General features: G+C 50.0%; 1 protein-coding gene across 3 annotated transcripts in view; it reads left to right on the top strand.

Annotated features, from left to right (window-relative positions):
* The window catches only part of LOC311213659 (uncharacterized protein), a 169884-nt gene that overhangs the window by 91283 nt on the left and 53404 nt on the right, over positions 1-25197 (top strand). For all 3 annotated transcript variants that reach the window (XM_084293803.1, XM_084293802.1, XM_084293804.1), the window contains exon 5: positions 20159-20338. In XM_084293803.1, the coding sequence (XP_084149929.1) occupies positions 20159-20338 (180 nt within the window). The remainder of the gene's footprint in view (positions 1-20158; positions 20339-25197) is intronic.

Below are 25197 nucleotides of genomic sequence, written 5' to 3'. Positions count from 1 at the left end.
AAGGCGATGCTTAAATTAAAGCTGCTGGAGAAAAGGCTCGTAGGAAGAGCACGGAACAGAGAGGGGAGATAAGGGAAGCGTCTGAGCCGCAGAGCTGTCGGCACGCAGCTGATCTGCAGCTCCCAGCTTGGGTGGCATCACGTCTTCCCCCTGCCTGCCTGAGACCGGGGGCTTTGTGGGGAGAACAAACCGGCAGGAATCTGGCCAAAATAAAGAGGGATTAAATCCCAGAGGAAGGATCAGGAAGGTGTTTTATCACGTATACGGGAGGTTTGTGGCGCAGGCACCTGGAGGTTGATAGACACACTCAAGAACTCTACAAAAGGCAGAAGTAATCATGAAGAAGGTGCTGAGAAGGGCTGCTGGGACGTTTCTTGGGGCTGATGGCTGCTCTGGCTGCTCTGCTGCCTTCATCTGGGTGCTGCTGCTCCCCTCGGGCATGTTCCTTGTCTCAGGCTGGGTGGCAGTGGTGCTGTTTAATGCTTTCAGATTAGCCACACAAGCTAAAAACCCTCTTCTACAAAAGGACAGCAGTGACAGGCTTTTCCCCGTTCCAACCCGTTCCAGATCTGCAGGAGCCCACGCTGCTCTTGGGTTACTCGAGGAAAGAGGGGCCTTGCACCCTCTGGGGTCTCCGGCTGACAGCCCCGGCCAGCTGTGCCCCGTTAGATCCCTTGGTCCGAGTGAGTGGTGAACCTGTACAAAAGATGTGTTAGAAAGGCCGTGGGTGCTGCCCAGCGGGGGGGAGTTACGGGCGTGCAGGGGTGCACCCGGGTGTCTGCGTGGGAGCCTGCAGGGTTCGTAGTGCGTGCTCCTGCGCCGCGGTGTGTGTGCGTGCCTATTATGTGTTGGGAGCGTTGTTTTTTTTCGGTGTGGAATACTGCACGTGGCTTTTACTTAATTAAGGGTAAGGGAAGAATCAAATCTTTCCTGGATATCACAGAAATGTCTGGGAATTATCCCAGTATAAATGTACCGCTCCTCAAGTTTGGTTGACCTGACAGCCGCCTCTGTTTCCCTTAATTCTTGCTCTCCCTCTCATATCCTCCCTCTTAGCAGAAATCTTGCAGCAGCAGGTAACCCGGTTGTACCCCCAGGACTAGAAAACCCTGTCCTGATCTTGTTCATGCTCAGATAAACCAAAAAGAAAGCCTGGAAACAGGGAAATCCAGCATATTGGCATCGGTTTCCCAAGACTGATGGTGGCTTCTGCATTCCTGCCTGCTTGAAACTGGACGGATAATTGGTAATTCAGGAAACAGCTTCTGACCTGCTTCAAAAGTGAGTAGAGAAGGACGTGCTGCTTCGGGAGCAAGGCGTAGGCTGGAGCAGCAGGAGGTGTGTTGGGGTGGGATCGATGTGTGCTGCTGGTGGGAGAGCACCGCTCGGCACACCTCAAGCAAGTTCAGGGCCTGTTCCTTGTTCAGGCGGCTTTGGTGAGAGCCACGTGCGTCCCTCCTGAGCAAAACAAGGTGGAAAGGAAAAAAAAAATACCAAAAAATAACCGATAGCTGGCCGTGTCCTTCCCAGCAGAACACTTGTGAGTGCCCTGGGAAGGCGGCTGTGCCCAGCACGGTGCGTTCAGCGGGGCGACTCGGAGCATTTGGGCTCTGCCTGGGTTCCCTCGTATTTCAGAGGCTGGAATAGCCAAAATTACTTCTCTTCCAGTAAGCACAGGAGGAGGGAATTGGCCTTGGTTTGACATGCTGAGGTGACCTGCTGGTAGGCGCCTGGTCTTGCATTCCTTAGGAGCTGGCTCAGTGAGGTGCCGACAAATCCCTTTTGCTTTCATTTCAGGTTTTGCTTGCTGGGGGAAGCTGTGATTTTGCCCAGCTTCTGAAATACCTTTATTAGTCCAGTGCTGCAATTTGGGCCCAGTTTTACCCAGAGAATGAAATCTGACTATTGAAAGCAGTTGAAGGTTTGAGTTTTTCTGCTGCGTGCATTAGCAGAGAACGCCACGGAGTATTGCCAGGGTAACCAAACAACCAGACAGCAGATTTGAGGCCAGTGGCTGCCCACGACAGCAGACAGCGGCGTGTGGCTCACAGGCAGAGCAGTGCCTGCTGCAGCCTTGTATCGTGCGGGCGGGATGAAGACTGAGCTCTGTCAGGGCGATCAAAGACCGACGACGAGCTAACAGTGTGATATGGCCAGGGAAAAAAAGCAAGGTATGATCCAAGGATGTATTAGAAGATGAATTTCCAGTAGAGATTAATGCTGCTGTACCAGACAGTGCTGCAGCCTCCCTTGGAATGGAGTAGCCTGTTTGATTGCCAATATTCAACAAAATGAGTCCGAACTGGAACAGGGACAAGGACAGTCGGGGGGATGGGGAAGCTGCAGCGCCTCGCCTAGCCTGGCACCGCGGTGACGGAGCAGGAGCATCGCTGCTCTCTGCAAGTGCTCCCAGGCCAGATGCTGCTGAGGAGAAGAGTTGCTTGGGCTAAAAGAAATGAGTAGGTGTTGGGCGAGCTCATTAAAATGTAGGCTGCTCGTTAGCTGGTTGTTTCTGATTGTTGGACAGGAGCGTGCTTGGGGAGCAGCCTCCGTGGGGTGTCGCAGGGGTACCGCCCAGCAGGACAGAAGCCCACGAGCACAAATCCTTCCAGGGTGGATGCCCATGAGCAGACATCCCTGCAGGATGGAGGCCCATGAGCAGGCATCCTGCCAAGCGGCCCCCGAGCCCAGATCCTTCCCAGCAGAGCCACGGCAGGAGGAGGCAGGAGTGGATGCACCCAGGGGTGGTGGGCTGCTTTGATCTGGCTGTGGTTCTTACTGGTGAGTTGTCAGCAAGGAGCGCCTGGGTCTGGTCATGGCCTTCGTGTGTGCTTTGTGTGTATTTTGTTTGACTTGGGTTCCTAGCAGTGTCCTGAAACTGGATTTGTCCTAAAACATTAGGAAAATGGGAGTCTGCCTTCAGGCTCGCACACAGAATACCCAGTCCTAATGTCCAGGTCCTGAGAAGCTTTTCCAGCTTTATTTTTTGACTAAATAGATGCCAAAACCTTCACCAAAGCAGCAAATGCGGCTTCAGCACATACCCCAGGCACGGGCACCTGTTGTTTCACCTGTTGCAGGGCTCTAGCCCACGTTTTACCACCATGGTAAATTACACGGTGTTAAGTAGTGGTGCTGGGTTCCCATGGCAACCCTTCCACTAATTAATGTGTGGTGGCAAGGGAAAAAAAATCTGTCCTTAATGATGAATTAATTTGACAAGATTGTTATGGTAAGAAGAGTTCTGAATAGACACTCCGAAGGTGTACAGCGGGGATGTGAGCACGCTCGCTGCTTCTGAGGAGAGTAATTGGGAAAAAGAAGAACATGTCTGTGCTGTTCTGACCTTGCTGCATTCAAACCAAAATCTTCCTAGCAAGCGGGGAAGAGTTTGCGTTTTGAAAGGAGGAAAAAAAGTCCTCAAAAACGGGTAAGGGCTGTACGTGAGAAACGTACCTGGGAACAGAACCGTGAGGGTTCCTCGTTTTGGTAAGGATTTTAAGGCATAATTTGGTGTTTAAAAGATTAAATAAAATATAAGTGAATTTAGGAAAATTATGCACATGAAGGGATCAGAAAACGGATATTTGCCTTATTCTACATCAGAAGACCACGAACCCTCCCAGCTCCCTGCCCGTCCTGCTGCTCTCTGCAGTGCTGGTGGCAGTCCTTGGGGCTGTGCAGAGGGGACCCGGTGAGACCACAGATCGATCCCGTTGGTTTGAAACCTGCAAGAGAACCAAACGCAGCTCCCCAGCTTGTCTCCAACCACTGAAGCTGTGGCCTTGGAAGCGCATTAGCAAAAGAAGATCAGGAGCGAGAAAAACAGCAACTTTACAACAAGTGTGAGAGATGAGTCACAGGTACAGATTCCCATCAGCGGTGGCAATTAAACTCCTTTAGCACTTGGTGCACAAGGCACTGGATTAAGTCACAGAGCCCTGCCTAAATTCTGACTTGGATAATTGTACTCAGCCTTCCTGAGCCCTCCCCTCCTGCAGTTTTAATTAGACAGAGCTGTGGCTCACAAACTTTGGCGTTGTGTGGACCACAACCTAATGGGGATTTTGGTAGAGACCTGTCATCCTATTAGCGCTCCTGCCTCCCGTCCCGTTGTGACTGCAGCAATTACTTACACAGAGGAGCAGAGCAGGGAAATGATGAATGTATTTTAGCTGTTGTTTAATGAGATTCCACTTGGGGAAGCGAGGGCACCACGCTGCTAAGTGGCACTTTGCAAACTGCCAGCGAGCACCTTGTGAGCCCGGCAGGGCAGCGGGCACGTCGAATTGCACCTCCTGCATCCTGCGGGGCTGGAGGAGTGCTTAAAAGGGGCTGTGGTGGTGGAGAAGGGAGCAGAGGGGAGGAAGGTGCCCGCTCTGCTGAGAGCAGGGACGCCGTAGGGTGCTGCGGGCACCCTGCAGGTGCACAGGCAGGGCGAGGGATTGGAAGAGATTTTCCTCGGGGATTTCATCCTCTCCTGATCTCCGTCAGTGTCCAGGCACTGCAGGGTTGTGCCTCTCTTGCTGACAAATCTGTGCTAGCTGGGAAAAACTAGCCTTCAACATCTTTGCACAGCTGACAGTGTGCTCTGCTCGGCACCCATGGGTGCTGTTCTGATGGCTTCGCATGGATGCGTCAGCTTCTGGAAAAGGTGCTCCCCGTGCCCAAAGCTTCCCGCGGTGTGCTTGTTTTCTCTTTCCATGACTGCCCCTGTGAAACAGGCACGTTGTGTCAAGGAACGCTTCCCTTTCTCCCCGGCTAGCTGCTGCTATCCAAAACCAAGCCTGCCTAAACCTGCCCCCAGTCGTGTTTAGTCCCCCTGCACCAGCTGAAGGGACTCCAAGGGACCCGAAGGGGAAGGGGCTGGGGGCTGCAGAGCAGTGCAAACGCTGCTGAGAGTTGCCATTAGCACAGACACCTTTACGGAGGTATCCTGGCAAATTTATATACAACCAGATTTAATTAGGGCTGTTTGGGGCACTGAAGCGACCTGCTTCACAGCCTTCACGTCTCCTCTGGACTTAATTGGCTGCGTTTCCAAGGAGCATAAATGATGATGGGAGTGGGATTGGGTTTGTCTTTTTAAGGAGAGAAGGAGAACGTGTCCAAGCACTTACATTTCAGGACAAGTCCGTTCCCAGAGGAGTGGAAGAGGTGAGGCTTATCCGCAGTATGTGGACAAATCTTACTGCAAATATTACTGCAGCAGAGATGGGACCTAGCGCACACGGGCGTTATTCAGGCCATCGTGGGACCCACTGGAAACATCAGGGACGGTTTTGGTGCTTGCCTTACATCACCAAGGAGACTTTCAGAGGTCTGTCCTTGGTCTGCAAAGTTTCTACAAAGGAGCTGGTTAATGTCCCAGCCCCTCGCTGCCAAGAGGAGGGCTTCCTGCCATCCCCCCCGGCTCCCCGGCCGCTGCTGGGTGTGCGTGTGGCTTTCTGTACCACCCCCCTGCCCTTCCTGGGCTGCTCCAGCACCTTCTGCTGCATCCTCCTGTTGGGTAAAGTTGGGGAATTTGGTCTTTGTTCAAAGACTTTCTCACCTTGTAGGCAGGAAATGAATCCTTTGTTGGCGTTTTGATTTTAGGTAGTTAAAATGGAGCCTCTCTCCATTTCAGATGTTGCAGTCCTGGCTTTCCCTGTTATACATAAATAATGCCTCTCCTGGAACTATTTAAATGGTGTTAGAGCAGTCTCTGAAATGGTAGTTTAGCTGAGCTTTTAACAGGTTTAATCTCTTTTTGGATATTAATCCTTCCAGAACCTCTGATAAAATTTGTTGCTTTTCTCTGAATCCCTCCCACGCTGTCAATATCTGTCTGCAATGAATTGCTTCGTGCAGAACAAGCCATGGGAGGAGGGGCTCTTACAGCTCCTTACAGCTCTTGCTCTTATTTCTTTGCATTTCAAGCTCCTCTCGGATTTCCTGCCACCGTTCCTCGCCCTGTGAGCAGCTCTCCCATTGAATATGGGACGGGGATGAGTTAGCCTCCCATCTGTTAGATTTATTTCTCAATGCTTAAAGACATCTGCAAGATTTTCCAATTTGGTACCATCCGGGAAGGTTACTGAGTAGTATCACCTCTTCTGCATGGCAATGAAGGTAATTAAGATTGCAACAAATACTTGCTATTGGGTCCTGTTTCTAGTTCCTTGCAGTTGTTTCTTCTTTCTTGCTTTGTACTCCCTTGCAGGATCCCTAAGTCTATGTGACAGCAAACTCAACCTGCGATCCAGGTTATCAAGGACTGTGACTGAACTGGAGGGGAAATTATCTTTTTTTCCATCATGTTGCTGTAGAACTGCCACAGCACACTTTGTTCAACCTCTTTTATCAAGTAGTAAGTCTGAAAAAACAGGGCTCGGGCTGTCAAAGCATCCAGCACCCCTGTGCGATTTCTGACCTTTTCTGGAGCCGGGTTTGAACCAGCCACTGCCTGCCCCTTCATTTGGGTCTCAACCCGAATTCATCGTCCTGCCTTGGCACTGCTGCTGGTGCTTCACACCTCGCGTGTGCTGTCCCCTCTTGCAAATTCCTCTGCTCCTTCAGCTCTTCTCTGTCCTTCTGCCCTTTGGAGAAACTTCCCGGCTGCGCAGTTCTGAAAGAAGGCAGCTGCCATCGTGCACGATGCTGGTCTTAAAAAATAACGTGAAAATGTGTGTTGGTAGGATAACGAATGGTTTCTGTGCCAGAGCTGTAGGAAGGAAAAGCCATGAGATGCGAGGTATGCAGCCACGGTGGAAACCCGCGAGTTTCATCTTTCATGCTCCTTTCTCTTTGAATGAACCACAAAACAAAAACAAAGAGGTAATGTAAGCTCCTACCCCATTTCCATAAGGTTTTTGAAGTGGGGGTTTACTTAGACTGAAAGCTAGAGCCACTTAGTTCTAGGTGGAGTACGTACCTAGGCCAGTAGTAAAAATGAATTGCAAGATGTCTTCAAGAGGGTACTCTTGAAGTCCTTGCCCAAAGAGAAGATCTTGGGTGCTCATAACAAGCGGTATCAATTGTGAACGGTACCTGGAAATAGAAGTTGTGGACAGGGCTCGCCATAGCATTTCTCACAGCCTTGGCAATTTCTGGAGGCTGTGGTGGAACGGGCTGCAGAGCAGGGAGCTGTGCGTGCTCTTGTCCTCAGCAATTAGCCCAAAGAGCTCTAGCTGAAGTTTTTATTTCAGAAGTTTGGGCATATTTCACTCTCAATTAATGTTACCTCACATCCCATGTCCAGAGCAGGGCCACGAGGATGCTCGGAGGGCTGGAGCACCTCTCCGGTGAGGACAGGCTGAGAGAGCTGGGGTTGCTCAGCCCGGAGAGAAGGCTCTGGGAAGACGGTCCTGTACCTAAAGGGCTTAGCCCACAGGGAACTCGTCCTGCCTGGGTGTCTGCAATCCTCCTGTTCTTCAGAATACCTTTCTCAACCCAAAACCAGAGCACGGCTTGCATTTCGTGTGCTCCTTCAAGTACCAGCCACAGCCACGTGTGCTCGGCAAGTGGGCAGGGGATGGCCAGGCTGCTGTAGGTGGCTGCGTGTCAGGGAATCAGTAGGGTTGGACAAGACCTCCAACATCACCTAGCCCAACCGCCCCCGACCACCAGTGGATTTCCAGTGGTTATCCCAAGCACACAGGGGCCAGGGCATCCAGCCTGAGCAGGAGCTCTGCACAGGGAGCCAGGCAGGAGCGGCCCAAGGCAGTCCTGTTACTTTCATACAGCACAACCACGGCTCGCTCGGGTCCCCCCTAGCTCAAGGCAGTGGCACAGGGAAAGGAAAAGATCTTGCGTGCCAGCAAAGCCCCCTCAGCTGAGCGTAGCTTCCCGCGAGCGGTACCGCTTCCTGCTCTTCTGGGCTGAATCATGCCCCAGTATGAGCTGGATGCTTTCCACCCAGAGGCTGGGATGCATTTTATACGTGCTCCGTTTGCCTTTCCCCTCTGATCTGAGAGTCGACTGCTTTTTTTTTTTTTTTTTTTTTTTTTTTTTTTTTTAAGCGTAGGTGTTTTGAAAGTAACATTTTGGTTCACCTTTAGAGTTGCCATTTGACTTCTTTGTCGTAACACGTCCTGATTAATGATTAATTGCAAAGGACATGTTCTGACTCCAGCCTGTGTCCTGGGGTGCTTGTCGCAGCAATGATGCACTGGGTGATTACTCACTCCCCTTAACCTGACAGCTGTATTTCTTTCTTTGACTGGTTAATGACCTTGACCAGGTACACGGGCGTTTTGTCAATGTGCATGGTTGTGAGGTGCTGGGGACGTGCAAATTCCTCTTTCGCTTGCATGACCTTCATTTTAACTAAATAAGAGAAAGGGACTGCTCCGTGAACAGATGGAGCGTTATTTCTAGAGCTAGGTGAATAATGCAAAGAATTATTCATTCAAAACCCCTTCAGACAACTCAGATGTTTGCCTTAAGATAGCGTTGCAAATCCTAGTGCAAATATCTGCTCACATGAACCTTCAATCTGGCCATCTTGGAGATGGTGCGGGAACGTGACAGCCATCCAGCCCAGGGACAGGGCGCTGCCAGGTGACCTAATTGACCCGTTAAGGAAATTAGGAATTGTCACAATTTCAGGTAGTAGCACATAGTCGAGTTAGACTGAAAAAGGTTGTCAGATCATAGTGGGCCAAAAATAATTATGTGAAAACCGGGCTGTCCGTGGATAATTCACCGAGGAGGAACTGCTGCTGAAATCAGTGAGTGCTTGCTGCAAGTACTTTGCTCGTCTCTTGTTGTTCCTTAATGAATCAAATCTATTAGCCAGGGAAAAACATCATGTTTCCTCGAAAAACAAATAATCGTATTTGCATGCTTCTTTCCCATGCGTTTGGACCCATTTTGATACGAGCACACTAATTATGCCGCGGAGATGATTTTGAGATGGCAGAAACAAAACCCAGCTCGCTGCTATAGCTATTCAGATGTGAAGTGCTGGAATAGGTACGTGGGGAGGGATGCCTTTCATTCCATTGCACGTCTCTTTAGTGTTTGCATCCCTTTACTTCACACACAGCTTCAGGAAACGTGGCTGTGCTCCTGGGTGCGGGGGCAAGAGGTTTTGTGCCTCCGAACCGCGGGGGGAGTTTGCCACGGACGGGTCTGGAGGCTCACGTCCTGCTTTGCACACAGATGGTTACTGGCTCACAAATTCCCAGTCTTCATGACACGCTTTCTGATGCACAGGGAACTGGATGAGTCATATCGCTCCAGCGATGGTCTTTCTGGATGGAAATTATACTTTTAAATATACACTGTGATTACATACAGCGGTGATGGGCTCATTTGAAGGAGCTGGAATGTAAGCCATTAAGTTGAGTGGCTGCCATTATGTACTGCGTTTGCCAACAGATAATAGACAATGATATTTCATCTGTGACAACTTTGCCCTCTAGACTTTGAATAGAATTATCTTGGTACGTAACCGTTTCCCTCAGCGCCGTCCAGGTGATAATTCTGTTACACCAGGCAGCAAACGTGGCCTTTCCCGAGGGGGAGAGGTGGGACGGAGATGGCCAGGACTCGCACGTGTCCCGTGGGGAAGGGACCGCTTGCACGGCAGCGGGGAGACGGCGCTGTGCACAGGCTGAAATAAGAAATGGCCGGGCAGGGGCTTGCCTTGGGGTGCAGCGGGGTCTGCAGGGCGAGGAGGCGGGCAGGACGTGCCGTGCCACCGCTCGGAGAGGCGTCCACAGGCTGAGCTGTGTGCATCCAGGCTGCCAGCCGGTTCAGGGAGAGGGCTGGGGCGAGTTTCTGCTTTGAATTGCTCCCGTCAGAGAGAACGCTGCGGCCGTGGCGATTCTCCGTAAAATCTGAGAAGCCATCAGACGGTCGCTTCCATTCAGTACTAACCTGAGCTGAATCGAGAAAAGCAGCTTAGGGGGGGAAGCTGCATATCCCATTACTGATCTGGCCAATCCATGTAATAGGCTTATGGGGCTCGATGGCAATCTGCAAGAGAGTTGTGCGCATTTAACTAGCATCATTGTATTACCGGGCTGACGAGATAGCCTTTTACATCCAGGATTGACCATTGAGCTTTTAGAAAGAAAAACTATGGTAATACCGAGTGAATTAGATGGGAACAGGAACATCAGGCCGGGTACCTGCTGTTAATCTGTGGAAACCAAGGGAGTGAAAACCCGTGCTGTGACGTTTGGCCAGCTGTGCCCCCCCTGCTTCCTTCTGTGGCCCCATGTGCTCGTTCCCCAAAAGCAGCGCCCACGGTAGGGGTTGCACGGGGTAGAGCTGAATGCTGTCGGAGCCAGGCTTGGCCAAGCAGCGAGTCCAGCAGGCGATGCACGGGCTGCAAAGGTGAGGCACCGAGCCCGGCCCGTGCACCACGTGCTGCTCGCTCAGGGCTCGCGGGGCTGCGGGACACCCCGGGGTTTGGCGGAGCGGCTGGAGGAGAGCCGTGGCTTTGCATTGCTTGCTTGCCATCCCACCCGCTCGCCCTCTCGGGAGCTGACAGGGATGAAAGGTGAGATGTAAATGCGAAGCACAGTTGCTATAACGACTCGAGCCTCATCACGCTGCGGCCGCGGCGTTGCGCTATCGATCGCCCACGTGGGGTGCCTGCCAGCAGCGGCTGCTCACCCCGGTGTTTCCCCCAAGCTCGGCTTGAGCTCTGGCTGCTTTTGGTGCAGGTGCTGTAATACGGACAGGCAGGACGAAGGCTTGTCATTTTTGCTGAAATAGATAGATTGAAGATTGTCATTCAGGGGCTAGAGTTTTTGGCCATTTCCAACTCCGCTTTTCTCCTCTTGCTGCCCAGGACAGAAGCAGTGGGATTTTCAGTGGGTGGCTCTTGCAAAAGAGCAGCTGGATGGACTTGGCTTTCTGCTGGCCGCTGCCCCTGCAAAGCCACCCGAAACCGGGGGTGGTTTTAGGGGGTCACGTGTTGCTTCTTGCCTTGTGCTTTCATTTAATTAAAATTTTCCATAAGCCAGGGTCTGCAAAACAATTTACAGATGGCGTTCCCCTCTTTGTGCTGATCCGCAGATGAGCCTCTCCTTGGCTTTATTAGACGTGAGCTGCAGTGGCTTACACTAAGGAATCAAGAGATCAGAACAGCACATATGGAGCCTGAGCAGCGACTGTAATCAGTGTAATACACTCATCGGGATTTTAATCTGTCCTGGGCACTGATTTGCACTAATAACAGCCACAACTTAAGTCCCAAGTTCTTATCGCATTAGTAAAAATCTCTCTCTCCCTCCCTCCTTTCCTCCTTTTCTCCCTCCTTTCCTCTTTTCCTCTTTTCCTTCTTTCCTGTGCAGTCATTTTGGCCTCCCTTTACAATCCCGATATATGAGAATTGTGCGTTATTAAGCCTGTTACTGAAGATGTGTTTAATACAGTGTGGTGTAACATGACATAATCCATATGCCACATGGCATATGGATAATGTGGCGTAATTTAAAACACGTTGCAGCGATTGATATCACAAAGGGGCTCTTGCTGCCTGCTCCTTGCGCTTGGCCATCCAAGAGCGATGTTCCTGTTTTGTGTTAACAGACTTACATCTCAGTTAATTTCCTTTCGTGATCTTTAGACCCTGGCCAACTGTGTCAGCTTTTCTAGAACAAAGTATCTGCTTATGCTCCCATCAGTTCTGCTCCTGTCACTTGATTCATTTTACGAGGAACGTTTGATTCCAGATAAGTGAAATTGCTGCGCTTTGCGGTCCTGGTGTTTGTGCTGGTGTGCAGCTGTGTGTTTGGGAGCCTTTGCCCTCTGCCAGGTAGATCTGGGATGGTTGAGCTGTTCGTCACCAGCTTTGTGCTGCTGGAGGCACCTGGGGGTGCGGCCCCTGTGTCTGGGATGAGCAGGTCTGCGCGCCGGTGCCTTTGTGAGTGGCTGTGTGCAATAAGGAAACCCCCTGGGAGTAATTTCTGTGATTTGCTCCTTAATTTCTTTTCGCTTTGGAAACTCCCATGCCCCGGAGTAACAGGTGATGTACATTTTAAAATAAATAATCTCTAACTCTTCAAGCACTTTTACCTTCCTTGGAGCAATTACAATTTTATCTTTCCTCCCTGCAACAACTCCTCAGTTGCTCAGATGAGCTCAGTTTGCCTACAGTCAGCCAGCCTGCTCCCTGCCAGAGAAGTCTTTATGCTCTCCTTTTCAGTGAGGACTGGCCTTGGGGGCAAAATGAAGCTAGGTTTGGCATTCCTGGCACTTCCAGCCAAGGCTTGGTTATCCGTACATGGGTCGTGAGGTTGTGGATCAGCTATGCCATGCACATGGGGATGCTCAGGACGGTCTCCGTGCAGCTGAGCTCTCCGTGCTCTGCGTCCCTCTTGGATCAGGTCCACAGCACCAGTGCCCTCCCCGCCTGTTGCCCTTCACTGGACATTCCCAGAGCCTAATTTCTGTACGTTTCGTAATATCTGTGGTTTCGCTTATCTGCGTGATTTTGCACCCTGGGTAACTGAGAGAAAAGTGTATCAGCCTTTTCCCCGGTCCCGCAGTGGTCTCTGCACAAAGCTTCGATGTTATCTGGCACCACGTTTGCTGCCGCAGTGAGCAGCAGGGCTGGGCTGGAGCTTTATTAACACTGCAAACACCGCTTGGGAGCAGGTCCTGCCTGCCTCCTTCACCCCTGCTGCATCTTGAAGCTTAAACTGGGCAGAAATCAAAGCGCAGCTCCGGCCCTCTGACCACAGGCAGGATTTTCAGTAGGACTGTAGGTCTTTGAGAAAGTTTCTGCTGTCATTTGGGAACCTGAGGAGCCCCTTCCTTGCTCAGAAAACTGGGATTTGCACAGGTTTAGATTTTGATGAGCACGTAGCCGTTTGTTTTCCATGTGCTGTAGCGAGGGAATTCTGCTGCCAGCCCGTGCTGGCGCAGGTTCAGCGAGGTGCCGGGAGCTGCTCTGGCTCGTTTGAGGAGAGGCGCTGTGTTCCTGGGAGCGGCTGTAACTCCGAGTTCCAGAACCAATCTCATAATTCATGTGATTTAAAAGATTATGGTTGGTGGTTATTTGTAATTACTGTACATGAAAGATATGTCATCAGGCAAGGGAAGCTTAATGTGCCCGCTACGCAAAGAGGATTGGAAAGCAATTATGGCAACACGCGCACCATCAAAGAGGAGGCTCGCCGCTGCTCCGGAGCCAATTAACAACCACACGGGCAGTGCTTTATTGGGGTAACTCTGCCTTGTTTCCAGTCCTTTTCCTCACTCCTGCCTTGGTTTTATGGGCACTCCCAGCTCTCTAGATGCAGAGCGCAGCTCTGGGTTGCAGCCATTGTAATTAATAGGAGCGACGTGCACAATAACCATAAGAAACGCTGAATAAGAAAGCCATACCCTGCAGTCTGCTGCTGTGCCCTGTATAAGGCCAGGTGATTTCACTTCTGCCACGCTCTCTCTCTTGAAGAAAATCTAAATCAGTCAAAAACGTAATAACCCAGGCTTGATGAACCTTTAGGTCTGCGCTGATCCTCCACCCGCAGGTCCATGAGGCTTCCAACCCAGGGTGACCAACGCGATGAATATCAGAGGCTCTCTCGCTCCAGTCAGCCTTTTTCAGCTGCAATCCAGCCATTAGGCAAATTCATCAAAGGGCTTGAAAGAGAAAGGGAAATTCTTAACCTTCATGTGATTGCACCTCTTCAGAGAATAAGCAAATCAAGTGGAAATGCCCTCCCATTTGTTTTGTGAATGAGCCGTGCGGCTAATCCACTACGATCTAGCATTATTCAGCTTGTATCATTTCTGATGGGAGGTTTAAAAATAAATACACGATCAAAGGGACTGCTGGGAGAGGAGACAAGAGCAGAAGTACGACACGGCGGGTTGGGGGCACATTTGCTCGTGCTCTTCCTTTCCGCCTGCCCCGTGAGCCTCCAAACGTGCCGGAGGGGGGCTCAGCCACCCGCTGCAGTTTCTGCATGGTTTAGGTTAGGGCTACACCAAAGCTCTTGGTGGCCATGCGGTGAGGGTTGTTTTAACAGGGGAGCTCCCAGGCGGATCCTTGGGACATCTTTCAGATGATGGCCCTACGAATTGCCCCACGAGGAGCAGCCCTATCGACCTGTGCTGCCAGCCCTGCCGCACGTGGGGGAGCGATGCAATTAAAGCACAGGAGGGTGAAGCAGCGTGAGGTGCCTTGCTCCTGGGGACACGTGGAGGAAAGCAGGATTCTCACTTGGCTGGGAGTTTCCAAGGCGTTTGTGTTTCCTATTCTGCTGGGGTTACTTTGAGTATTGATTTCTTTACCCTGAATGCCAGCTCTCTGCATGTTTTTGTTTGAAGGTGTTTTGGCTGCTGCCGCTCTGGAAGGGCCCGGTGAATACAGTGGGAAATGCTGTTGTTATTTTATGGTGCTTTTATGCTGTCTGAATAAAGGACATGTCTGTACCAGAACAATTTAAACAAATGGCATAGTCTCACCGCGTGTCTCCGTCTCCCCTTCACAGCCGGAGGCTTCCCTTCACTGTCCTGACCCTGCAGAGGAGCACGGGGTTTCTGCAGTGCTAATTTGAAAGGGCACTACCCAGATAATTCTAATTATTTATTTATTTTTACTGTTACAGCTCTATTAATGCATTAGCAAATGATCTAGTAGAGAAATATGGATAATCTTAGGGCAGGTTTATATTACCCAGAGTCCGCAGTCTTGGAAACTTCGTGTGTACTTAGGATTTTCTAAGGAGATGCTGATCCATGATAGGCTTCTTTGTCATTGCTGTTTTTTTTTGGGGGGGTTGCTGTTCATTAAGTGGATTTTGGACTTGTGGGAACCTTTGTGCTTGAAAGGCAATGCAGGCTCCAGTGGGCTAGAGACCATTACTTATCCCTGAAGGAGGTCTGAATAGTGGTTCGTGTGGCCCAGCCTCAAACTGAATCACCCCCTGCTTTCTGCTAGTTCATGCCCATTTCAGTCTCCAGGGACCAGTAAATCCCCAATTTCTTTTTCACGTTGGCCCGTAAGAAAGCAGGGAGTGTTGATTACTTGGGAACACTTAGCAAAATTCTGCAGGATTGGATGACTTCTCTAAAACCCGTTTCCTACGAGGCTGCCTCGCTGCAGGCAGTTGCTGAGAAGGAGCAGATGTTGGCTTTCGGCTGTGTGCTGTGGCTTTGGAAGGAGCAAAGTCAGGCAAAAGGCAGCAGAGGGGTGCGAGGCAGAGGTTCACCTATGCCCCAAGGTCTCTTTCCAAGCCGCCCCAGCTTGCAGAGCTGGAGCAAAGTCCTTTTGCAGTGACACAGCCAGCAGATGGAAACCCCGCAGTGGCCTGGAGGAAGTCGTACACCTCTGTTTAGAGGTCACTTTCTGAAAGGTACTTCAGCAAAACACCCGGGGCTGGACTCGTTGGATCAGAGTGCAAGATGGGTGGCAGGGTGTGAGGGATCTGCTCCTGCAGGAGGGTCTTCCGTGGCATTCCCCTTCCCCTCTCCACGGTAAGGGTTTGCTCCCAGCTTTGCTCTTGTATGGGGTTAAGCAGAGTGATTCCACCGTGTCATGCAGCAGGATGTTGTCCTGTTATTCTCTCTGCTTTCATTTTCCTGCTTGTTTTGGCGGCGAGAGTTGTTTTATCTTAACAACAGTGCCACAAAGCCATGGCCAGAAAAAAAATATTGCTAATTCCGGAGCTGAACCACCACATTTGTGCTCCTCTTTTATTTGCCTTGGAAGCTCCCTCCATGGCTTTAACGATGCTCCCTTCCCTTTGGTTGTGACTTTGGACTTGCAGAGTCCTCTGAAGCTTTTATTTTCTTTTTTATTTTTGACAGTTTGTTGTTGTTATCATTTTATTTTGGCAGCACCTCTAATGTAATTCAGTATTTCCAGTGGCCGCATTCCATCCTAGAAATAAAACCAGCCTGGAAGAGAAAGCAAAATCCACGTGGACATTAAGTGGGAGTAATTTAATTCCTTTCCCCTGACTTTGTTTGCTGTTGTGAATGCAGTCACCTGTTGTACATGAGTGTTAGGAGCATCTTCAATAAGCTTCTGCAGAGTGAGGGTTTGTGGCTGAGTTACTGGGGGTCTGCAGAGCACTTTGGAAACCTGTAGTGAAAATCCCTGGACAGGCTGAAGCGCACGGTCCTGGTGAGGCAGCGATAATACCCCCTGTTCTCAGGGCATCTTCCAGAGATGTGTCAGCTGTGCACATAATTACAGCGTTCTCTTTTTTCCCTTCTTCCTGTCCCTCATGAACATCCCTTCAGTTGATCTCTGGTTGTCTGCCCGCTGAGGGTTTTTTTTTCACCACAAACAACAAGGGGGAAACTGGTGTGGCTGGGAGAGCGTGGCTGAAGTCTTTGGCTATGCCAACGGTGATCATCGTTATTTAATCCAGCTTTTGCTCGCCACTTTTTAGCAATGGCCAGGTTGCAGACGTGCTGAACGTTAAGGTGTTGGAAATGTGAACGTGTGCATTACCCAATTAAACAGAGAGCAGCAGCCATTGCTGGGGCACGATTCACCTCACTCAAAGGTAGGCAACTGAAAGAGCTGAGATGAATTATGCTCCAGATGTGTTTCTTTCTCTTCGCTGATTATAACCAAGCCCAGATTACCGTCTCCGATGCTGTATGGTGGACATCTGAAAGCATGAGAGATAAGTCCCATGCAGTGTCTTTGGCTGGGTATGCCTGGCCACAGCGTTAGGACCTAGATTTGGAACCAAGAGATAGGAATTTTCTGGAATGAAGAGTTCCTACGCTGAATTTTCTCAGAAAACACGTAGAATTTTGTCCTGACCTTTCTCTTGTTCATCTTCTCTTGCTGCTGCAGATGTCAGGTTCTGTCACTGTAACCCTGCCCTGAAATAGCCAGACGGCTCCATGGATGCAGCCAGATGCCTTGCAGAATAAAAACCAGACCTTTTAATTTTAGGCTCTGATGTTCTCTCAATGGACCCAGCACGTGTGATGGCCGGAATTCAAATTTTGCCTTCCCAACGCTGTCCTTTTATTGCAGGCTGTGCTGGCTTTGTGTTTTGGAAGGGTGAAGCTCGCTCGCCAGCTCCCTGGCAAGCGCATCCCCGTGCTGGGCTGAGGACACGGACCGGGGCTGGAGGGGAGCAGCTGAGGGCGCCTTTCTTCTCCAGTGACACCAGGAAGAGAAAACAAAGAGCTTTCAGCCTTTTTTCTCTTTCTGTCAAGAAACTCCTTACAGAGCCACTTCAGCTCCTGCCGTCCCCTTCAGATCTGTGCTGACCACAGGCACCGGCCAAGCTCACTCCCCGGCATTCCCAGCCCTGCCGCTGGCCTCTGCGCTCCTCCGAGCCCGGATTTTGTGCCTCAGGCTTGGAAATGCGCTTTGTAAAGTAGGCTAGGAGGCTCTCGAGTCCCTCTGAAGTTTGGTTTCAGTGACGTTTTGGTGGCAGCTCGTGCCCAGATCTGCCTGCGTGTGAAGTGGCAGCGAAGTCTGTGTGAAATGAAGCAGAAAAAGTAGGAAAGCGGCTTCTGCGTAATAGCTCTGCTCCCGGTTCATCCTCAGTGAAAAATGGACTAAAATACCCAGTGGCATTAACAAAGGGAATGAGTGTCAGGCCAACCTCATTTACTTTTTGATAAGACAACTGAGTTTCTAGATAAAGAGAATGCACTGTATCTTATTTAGTCAGCTGAGCTGAGTGCAGGATCACAGTGAGCTCCCGGTGGGAGGCAGCCACGGGGCACAGGGAGGCGTGGGGTCTTGCAGGAAGATTTCTGTGACACGGTAAGGGAAATAACTTCCTGATGTCTCACAGAGCTGTGGTAAGGTCTCTTTGGAATAGCATTGACAGGTCTGATCATCTATAGTCAAGAAAGATGTGGTCTAGATGCCTAGAAGGGCTGGTGAAACGCCGGGGGAAGGAAGCCCCCCGGTAAGCCGAGGCTGAAGGAGCAGAGCTGGCTTAGCCCAGGAAACCAAAGGCTTGCTGGGGGTTAGTGGCTGTGTAAATGTGCCAAAAGGGAAATGCTGGTGAAGGAGAAGAGCTCAGTCCTGGTGCAGGAACGGGTGATTGTTAACAGGCCTTGAATATATCGAGAGGGGTTTTTTTTGTGAGGTCTGTCATTCCTCCCAGATCTCTCTCGGGTTTCTCTGCTTTTACCTGGTTCATCCTTATGGAGGTGTCTGGAAACCTTGATGCAGAGCAATGCAGGGCTCGAAGGAAGCACCGAAACACATCTCTGCCTGGGTTGCACGTTGGGTTGTTGCATTGGAGGCAGAAATCAGTCTTGGTAACTTATTTTTCCAGATGCAGCTGCCCTTCTGCTACATGAGGGCCCAGGGCTGGTCCTACACTGTCTGACTTCAGCTCCCACTGTATCAAACACGAGATGAATCCCCACAAATACACCAGATGCCTTCTGCAATAAGCTCAGCACATCCTGTCCATTGCTTGACTCTAACGTGAGAGCTTGTTCTTACCCTGCGCTTTTGTTTTCTGTCTTGTTATCCCGTAAGGCTTGTATGTAGCAAGTCCTTTATGGGGGAGCCATGTTTTGTTTGCAGCTCAATTTGAATTTGAAAGGATAATTTGTCAAAATGGAGGTGGGAAGAATGTTGTTTTACCTCACTGCTGAGACGAGGGAAATCTGCTGACTAGATAAATCTTGGCTTTTGAGGATGAAAGGCACCAAGTGTCAAGTTTGTCTCACTTAGATATTGCTTTTTTATGTAAGCTGCCTCTAATAATTGAAGAGCTGAAACCGCAATTGTCACAAACCTAAGAAGCTTGATTCCTTAAAGGAAACATCAGTTCAAGGAAAACTGTAAATCAGGTCCTTTAATCTGTTGACTGAGTCGCCCATAGGGACTCCAGTGCTCTTATGCGTTTATGCTGAGAGCCCTGCAGCAGTGCCAAAAGGTTTCCTGCAAGTTCTTACCGTGCAGGTGGTTGTTAGCAGGCATTTTTATAAGCTGAACTTACAGAAGTGCCGTTAAGAGCTTTCTAACCATTCCCAGAGCTTCTGTGCTTACATAACCGCTGTGACGGGGTGTTGTTTTTATGCTTTGTGTTGCTTGCCTAAATTGAAAGGATATCCGTGCCTGTTAAAGTCTTGCCATGTGGAAGGGCTGTGATGGTTGCAGAGCCGAGCTTGCTCTTTGTTGAGCTGCAATTCTGCTTTGGAGGCGAGCCCAAGCGCACATCGGGTGCGTCTCAGGCGGCAGAATTAATGAGCGTGGCTCAGGATGGCTCTGACAAGCCAGTGAGCGTGTGGGTAAAGTCTGGATTTGCTGGGGCAGTCTGACCCTTCGGTGCCCAATTCCTGCAGCGGGTGAAACGTAAACACAATTCATTATCCTGTTAAAAGAGAGACGACGATCGTCCTGAGGAGCAGCGGGTGTCCCGGGCGCGGAAGGATGATTTATCTGGTGCGTGCACAAGCACCAGTCTTCAGACGTGTCCTTCCTGCAGGCGTTCAGCAGGAGTTGCTGTAAAACTGGGTGGCTCGTAATGAAAACGGGAGCTGGTTGGGGCACCGCCGTGCCGCTGGCCAGCTCTGGAGTGACCGTGTTGGGTAGGTGAGGACACGGCTGTGGTGGGCTGCCTTCGGCCTGCCGCAGCCCAGCAGGGTGCCACCATGCCCCCTGCTCTGCCGGCAGCCTGAAGATGTCAAAAGCAAGGGGGGGTAGTGCATCACCAGCACTAGGTGCACACTGAACTTCCTTTTGTTTCGAAAAAAAAAAAAAAAAAAAAAGGTGTTCTAAATACATTTATTTGAAAGCTGTGCCTGATTTTGCATGAAAACCTCCAGGGCCTCAAGCTGTGGTTGTACCCTTTCCCTGAGCCAACTTGAACTGCAACTAAATCTCCTTTGCAGGACACCATTGACCTGGTTTGGGGCTGACTTCTACCTGACAGCCACGTACTATGATAACAGGTGCTCGTGCTCGTAACTGCGGCTCCAGAGTTGCTTTTTATATGTTCAGGGCCAGGATCCGAGAGTCACCGAGCATCTGCACACGTGCTCGCTTGTGTGGCATGGCTAGGAGCCGTGCGGCGCTCTGAGGAGCGATTATATCAGGTTTATACCTTGGTATTCCTTCATGTGACGGTGAAACTCTTGCGGATCAGAATGGAGGCAAAGTTTTACTCTGGCTGAGCTCTTCTCTGCTGTGCTGCTGCTTCTGTGCATGTGCATGTCTGGGGGAACCGGGCCTGTATTGACTGTTGGTTTTCTCTTTCCACAGCTGATCAGTGGTGGTTCTACTGTACGTGCTGAGGCAGTATGGGATCACGTCACCATGGCCAACCGGGAGTTGGCATTTAAAGCAGGAGACGTTATCAAGGTTCTTGATGCTTCCAACAAGGACTGGTGGTGGGGTCAGATTGATGATGAAGAAGGATGGTTTCCCGCCAGTTTTGTAAGGGTGAATAACTCTTTTTTTTTTCTTACTGCTTCAGTGATTTGCTGCCGTCGTTGCTTGAAATGGTCAATGATCCGAACTGCTTTTTGTCTTTATTGCCACTGATGCTTGTTTTCCATGTCTGTGTTTTCTGTGTGAAAAATGGGGAACAGAGAAGGCTTTGCAAGAAGTGAGGCTGGGGTAGAGGGAGGCTTGAAGAGGTGTTGGCTCTTCTTTATGCTTTTGGGATGCGGAACGCCTTTGCTTGTGTGCCTGAACATGCTGTAGCCTCTTTCCTGAAGCATTTCTTCTTGGAAAACCAGTTAAGTATTGTGCAGGCTGTGAGTAGGTGATTTTGGGGGGCTATGGGCGACCTGCATTGAGGAGAGCTCGCAGGGAGGGGTCAGCTCCCCCCTTTCCACAAGCAGTGCTGTGTTCTGATTCCTCAGCTGCTTTGAATGTAAAATTTCTTTGCTAATTAGTCTGTGAGCAGTTCTGGTTATTCTTTTAAGTGGGCAGGGAATAATTTGGCTTGTCTCTTTTTCTACTGAAGCAGGTTTTGCTGCACCCAGCCATCTCCACTGGCGGCCTGGCCTTTCCCAAATAAGGATTCAAGCACTTGATTTTTTTATTTTATTTTTTTACTCAGTATGTCTTAAGAAAGCAAAAGCACAAGCAGATGCCCTTTTAGGTATTATCAGCTCCTGCAACATTATTAGGGCTCTCTCAAACTTCCCTGGGGAGTCAAGACATCACCACGGACCTTGTGCACCTCCTTTTCCTCTCCCTTTTACAGAGGGTTCAATAGAGATTTAATTCCTTTAGGAGCTTAGGGGATATGGTTCAAAAATGAAGATTTCTTTTGCCTTGTGCAATTGTCTGAAAGATGAATCTTTGCTTTGAGCCTCCTGGGCAATTTGACAAGCTCCATTGAGGGGAAGACTTTTCTCTGAAACACACAAGGAAGACAGTGCAGCATCTTAAAGAGCCACCGTGTTTCCTTTGGTTCTCTGCCTGGCTTACCTTCCCTCTGAATCCTTCCTATCTCGGGCAATCCTGCATCATCAGGACCCCTGTTTGATTTTATCTCATTATCTGGGTGATAGCCATAAGGATTAGGAAGATGGAGTTAAAAATCTACGACCTGGTGTTTCCTATTGATGTATGATGACCACTGATGAAGGAACCCAACTCTTTGCTTGCTTCTGCATTCTTCCAATCCCCAGTGCACGCTTTTGTTTTCCCCCATGGTGCTTGTTTTTATCTCTCCTGTCCCTCCTAGGTCTGGCCAGCGCTGAGAGCAACGAGAGGTGAGGGATTGAAACTGGAGCCTGGGCTCCCTGAATAAGAAAGCTTAGCACAACCCCCAGAATAACAAATAGTCTTCAGGATTTTGTTGAATAGGACACTGCGAGTCTGACCCTGCACCCAGTGGAGATAATGAGCTTGGTAAATGGATTTGGAGGAGGTGTGATCAAGATGATAATCTCATTGTGGAAAATATTCTCATGGGTGTTGCAAGCACATCTCATCTGTGTTCCTCGCTGGGAAAGCTGCCTTAGAAAAATCCGTCTGATTCTTTCTGTTTGACTTGGAGACTGAAATATTCTGGGCCAGTTTAACTTTTTCAGAGCATTTGCCAGGGCTGTTTTGTTTGTGATTCCGGGGAAAAGATTTAATGTGCGTTTTTGTGCAGTGTCGTAAGTGTACTGCTCATGGCAGATTTAATAACAGCCTTGTTTTGCACTGCACAGCTTTCAAAAAAAAAAAAATCACAAAAAAAATCACAAAACAACTAAACAAACAACTCCATTTACTCTAAGGCCAAAACCCATGGATCGCTTGGCTTGGCTGAACTTTCCATCTCTCCCTGCACTGGGAGGGTGATTTTGGAAAAACAAAGGAGAGGAGTCAATGAATCTGAGGCTGTGATACGCAGGGAAAAATGTCTGAAAAACATCCTGGGATGAACCGTGGTGCTTAGGATCGCGATGGCCTTTCCAGGCAGGTTTCTTGCCCGTTTTGTCTAACATCACAACCCCACAGCTTGACTTCACTCCAACAAAATCAGCCCGTCCATCACACAGTTATTCCATCTGTGGGGCTCTGGTTCGGCGCGGGCTGAGCCCAGACACCTGCCCTGGGACTGAGGGATGTGCTCCCAAAGGGGGAGACTGCCTGGTTCTGTTGTCACAAACGGTAATTAATATTTAAAAATAAGCACCAGGCATTTCAAAAAATACGCAAGCGGAGTTCTGGCACAGTTTGTTCGCAGCTCTGCAGGGGAGGCTGGAGGGGGAAATTTGCCACTCGGGTTTGCAGAACTGAGCTGCCTTCTCCAGGCAGCGCCCCGCTCGCTGTGTCCTGTGCTGAGAAAACGACTGCGTTTGGGCTGTCATCTTCTCTCCTCCGCTGGTGGAGGTCGCTCGCTTGCCTCTTCGTTTCTATTCTTGCTTGTTCCTTCCCCCCCCACCCCTCCCCTTCCACCTTACTTACAAGGAGAGAGATTTGAGCCGGATGCCTGCAAAGCCGTGGGGTCTTTAGGGCAGGTACCCGTAACCCCTCTTCTGCTTGCAGGACCAGGTTTATGCTCCTACAGGGTCCTGTTGAGGATGGGTTAACCTGAAACGTTTTCACTTGGCTTTCCCCTCCATGTTTTTTTCTTGTATTTCTTATTGAACTGATCATAACGAGGAGGCTGCTTATTTTTTTTCTGTTGTACTTTGAGCTCTGCTTTTTTGACATGGTAACAGAAAGCTGCCCGATTTAGGCTGGGTGGCTCTAGTTTTACTTGCATAAGAAAAATATTTGCTTTCCTTTATATCTCTATTTCATTTATGCAAGAGGAGGAGGAAAAGGGAACAGCACGTTGCACAGCAGAGGATCAAATGCAGCTAGAGGAAGGAATGACAGGACAGACCAGACGGGTATAAAACCATGCAGGATTAATTTCAGGATGTTTTAGACTACAGGTCACTCCTAGGTAAGAACATGGGGTACAGTAGAAGGTGATTGCAAAGCCAGATTCCTCTAAAAGTCATTTGGATGACATCTGCTTACAAAACCGGGCTGGGAAGCCTAGTTTGCAATGAGATGTCTGACGCTTCTTGCTCTCCAGCCAGATCACATGAAAATCTTTGGCACAGGCTTTGGCACTCACAAAATCTCATAGCAGGCAGAATTCACATTTGCATGTGCAGAGGAAAACAGCAACCTGCTGATTCCCTTGGCTTCTTCTGCATGCAGGGTTTGGGGGCGGGGGGCTGCAAACAAATGCTGCATTTGAATCGCCTGCACCTACGGGAATTGCTGTCTCTGTGCTCAGGGCCTGCAGTTATCCTCTTAGCTGGAGACTTGGCTGGGAGAAGGGAGGAGAGAGGGAAGCCGCAAAGCTTTGGGAGCACAAGAGCTTTAAAGGAGAAATGGGATGATAAAGCAATGCTTTTCTGGGAAGAGAAAAAGCAAAACGTAGGAGAAGTCAGGTCTGGAGCTTAGTAAGCAATGGTGAATGTCCTGAACGTCCTGTCTGCTTTTAGGGGGCTGAGAGGGTGGGAGGTGCCGATGGAAAACGCAGTGGGAAGTTTAAACAGGGTTTCATATGCTTGTAGCAGTGATATTACTTGTCGCTCTTTCCTTCCTTTTGGATGGTGCTCCCTTGGGCTGTCTTCGCGTGCTCTGGGGCTGACATGGTTTTGCATACTGCTACATCCATGTGTAAGCTCAAAAAATAGGCTTAGGATTTGTGGAGATGAATTCACAGCGCAGAACAATACCCCAGTACTGCAAATGGATCGATCAGTTGCTGTACCTCAAGGTCTCCTTCAGAAAATTAAGTCTCAAAACAAAGCTTTGGTTGCAGAGCCCAACATCACATCTCCAAAATGGCTGGGGTGAGATTCCAACACTTCAGACACATGAAACAAGAGGGCATCCCGTTTGGGCCCTGCTGTATTTCCACTGGTAATAAAACCTAAAACCTTACTGATTTAAATCTGTCCCTGGAGACAGACACAGCAGAGTGCACCTATCCCGGACAGAGAAGGGGATTTATTTTGTTACAAAGCTCCCCTTAATCTCTTTGGACACCAAGAGGCAGACCAAGTTTCCAGAATCTATTTCCTTGCACTTTAGCAGTGGTGGTTCTTCCCTACATTTACCGAGCTAAGCTAAAGAGCAAACGTGGGCTTGGGGAGGTTTTACTGCAGCTTCTTGGGTTGCCCCGTGACTGCTGGGGTGCTGTGAGCTGAGGGGCAGCAGCCCTGCCGCGGCTGTAATCCCTCGTGGTCCCTTACGAGGGAGAAGTGCAGGAGTGCAGCTAGGATCCATCTCCGCTCTCGCCATTGCTGAGGTTTCCCTAAGCGTTGTGATTTGAGATCGATTTTCCTGCCGTAACGCTGCCTGTGACCCACTTCATTCTGTCCTGCTCAAGGACACGTGCTGGATAAATTGGTGTAAGCACTTTAAGGCACTTTTTAGGACGCTCTACACCCCAGTCCTCTTTATTTGGCAGGCGGTTTGGCTTGTGTGTGTACCAGATGTGACTCCTCTCTCTTGCAGGTGTTGTTCCCCCCCTAAAATCATCCTTGCTGTGTGTGCAGGTCTCTTGCTAGAGCTGCACATCGCTGCCCTGCCTCGCAGCCCGCTGCAGTCGTTGCGTTAGCGTTTCCTCAGCAAGTGGCAGCTCGGTGAGGATTCCCAGGGAAAAGAGGACGGCGTTCACCTGTTGCCCAAATAAACCGGCGTGTGCTGCAGTGCCTGCTGCAGAGCCAGTGCCTCGTGAAGCAGGTTTTATTCTCCTGTGGCAAATCCGGCACAAAAATAGCTTCTGGTGGAGGTATCACGCACAGCGTGAGCAGCGCTCCGCAGCGACAGGATGCGCTGCA

Source organism: Netta rufina (assembly GCF_964035555.1).
Source record: "Netta rufina genome assembly, chromosome: 12".
NCBI lineage: Eukaryota > Metazoa > Chordata > Aves > Anseriformes > Anatidae > Netta > Netta rufina.
Note: the sequence above shows the minus strand (reverse complement) of the source record. Positions and strands in the feature narration are given on the sequence as shown.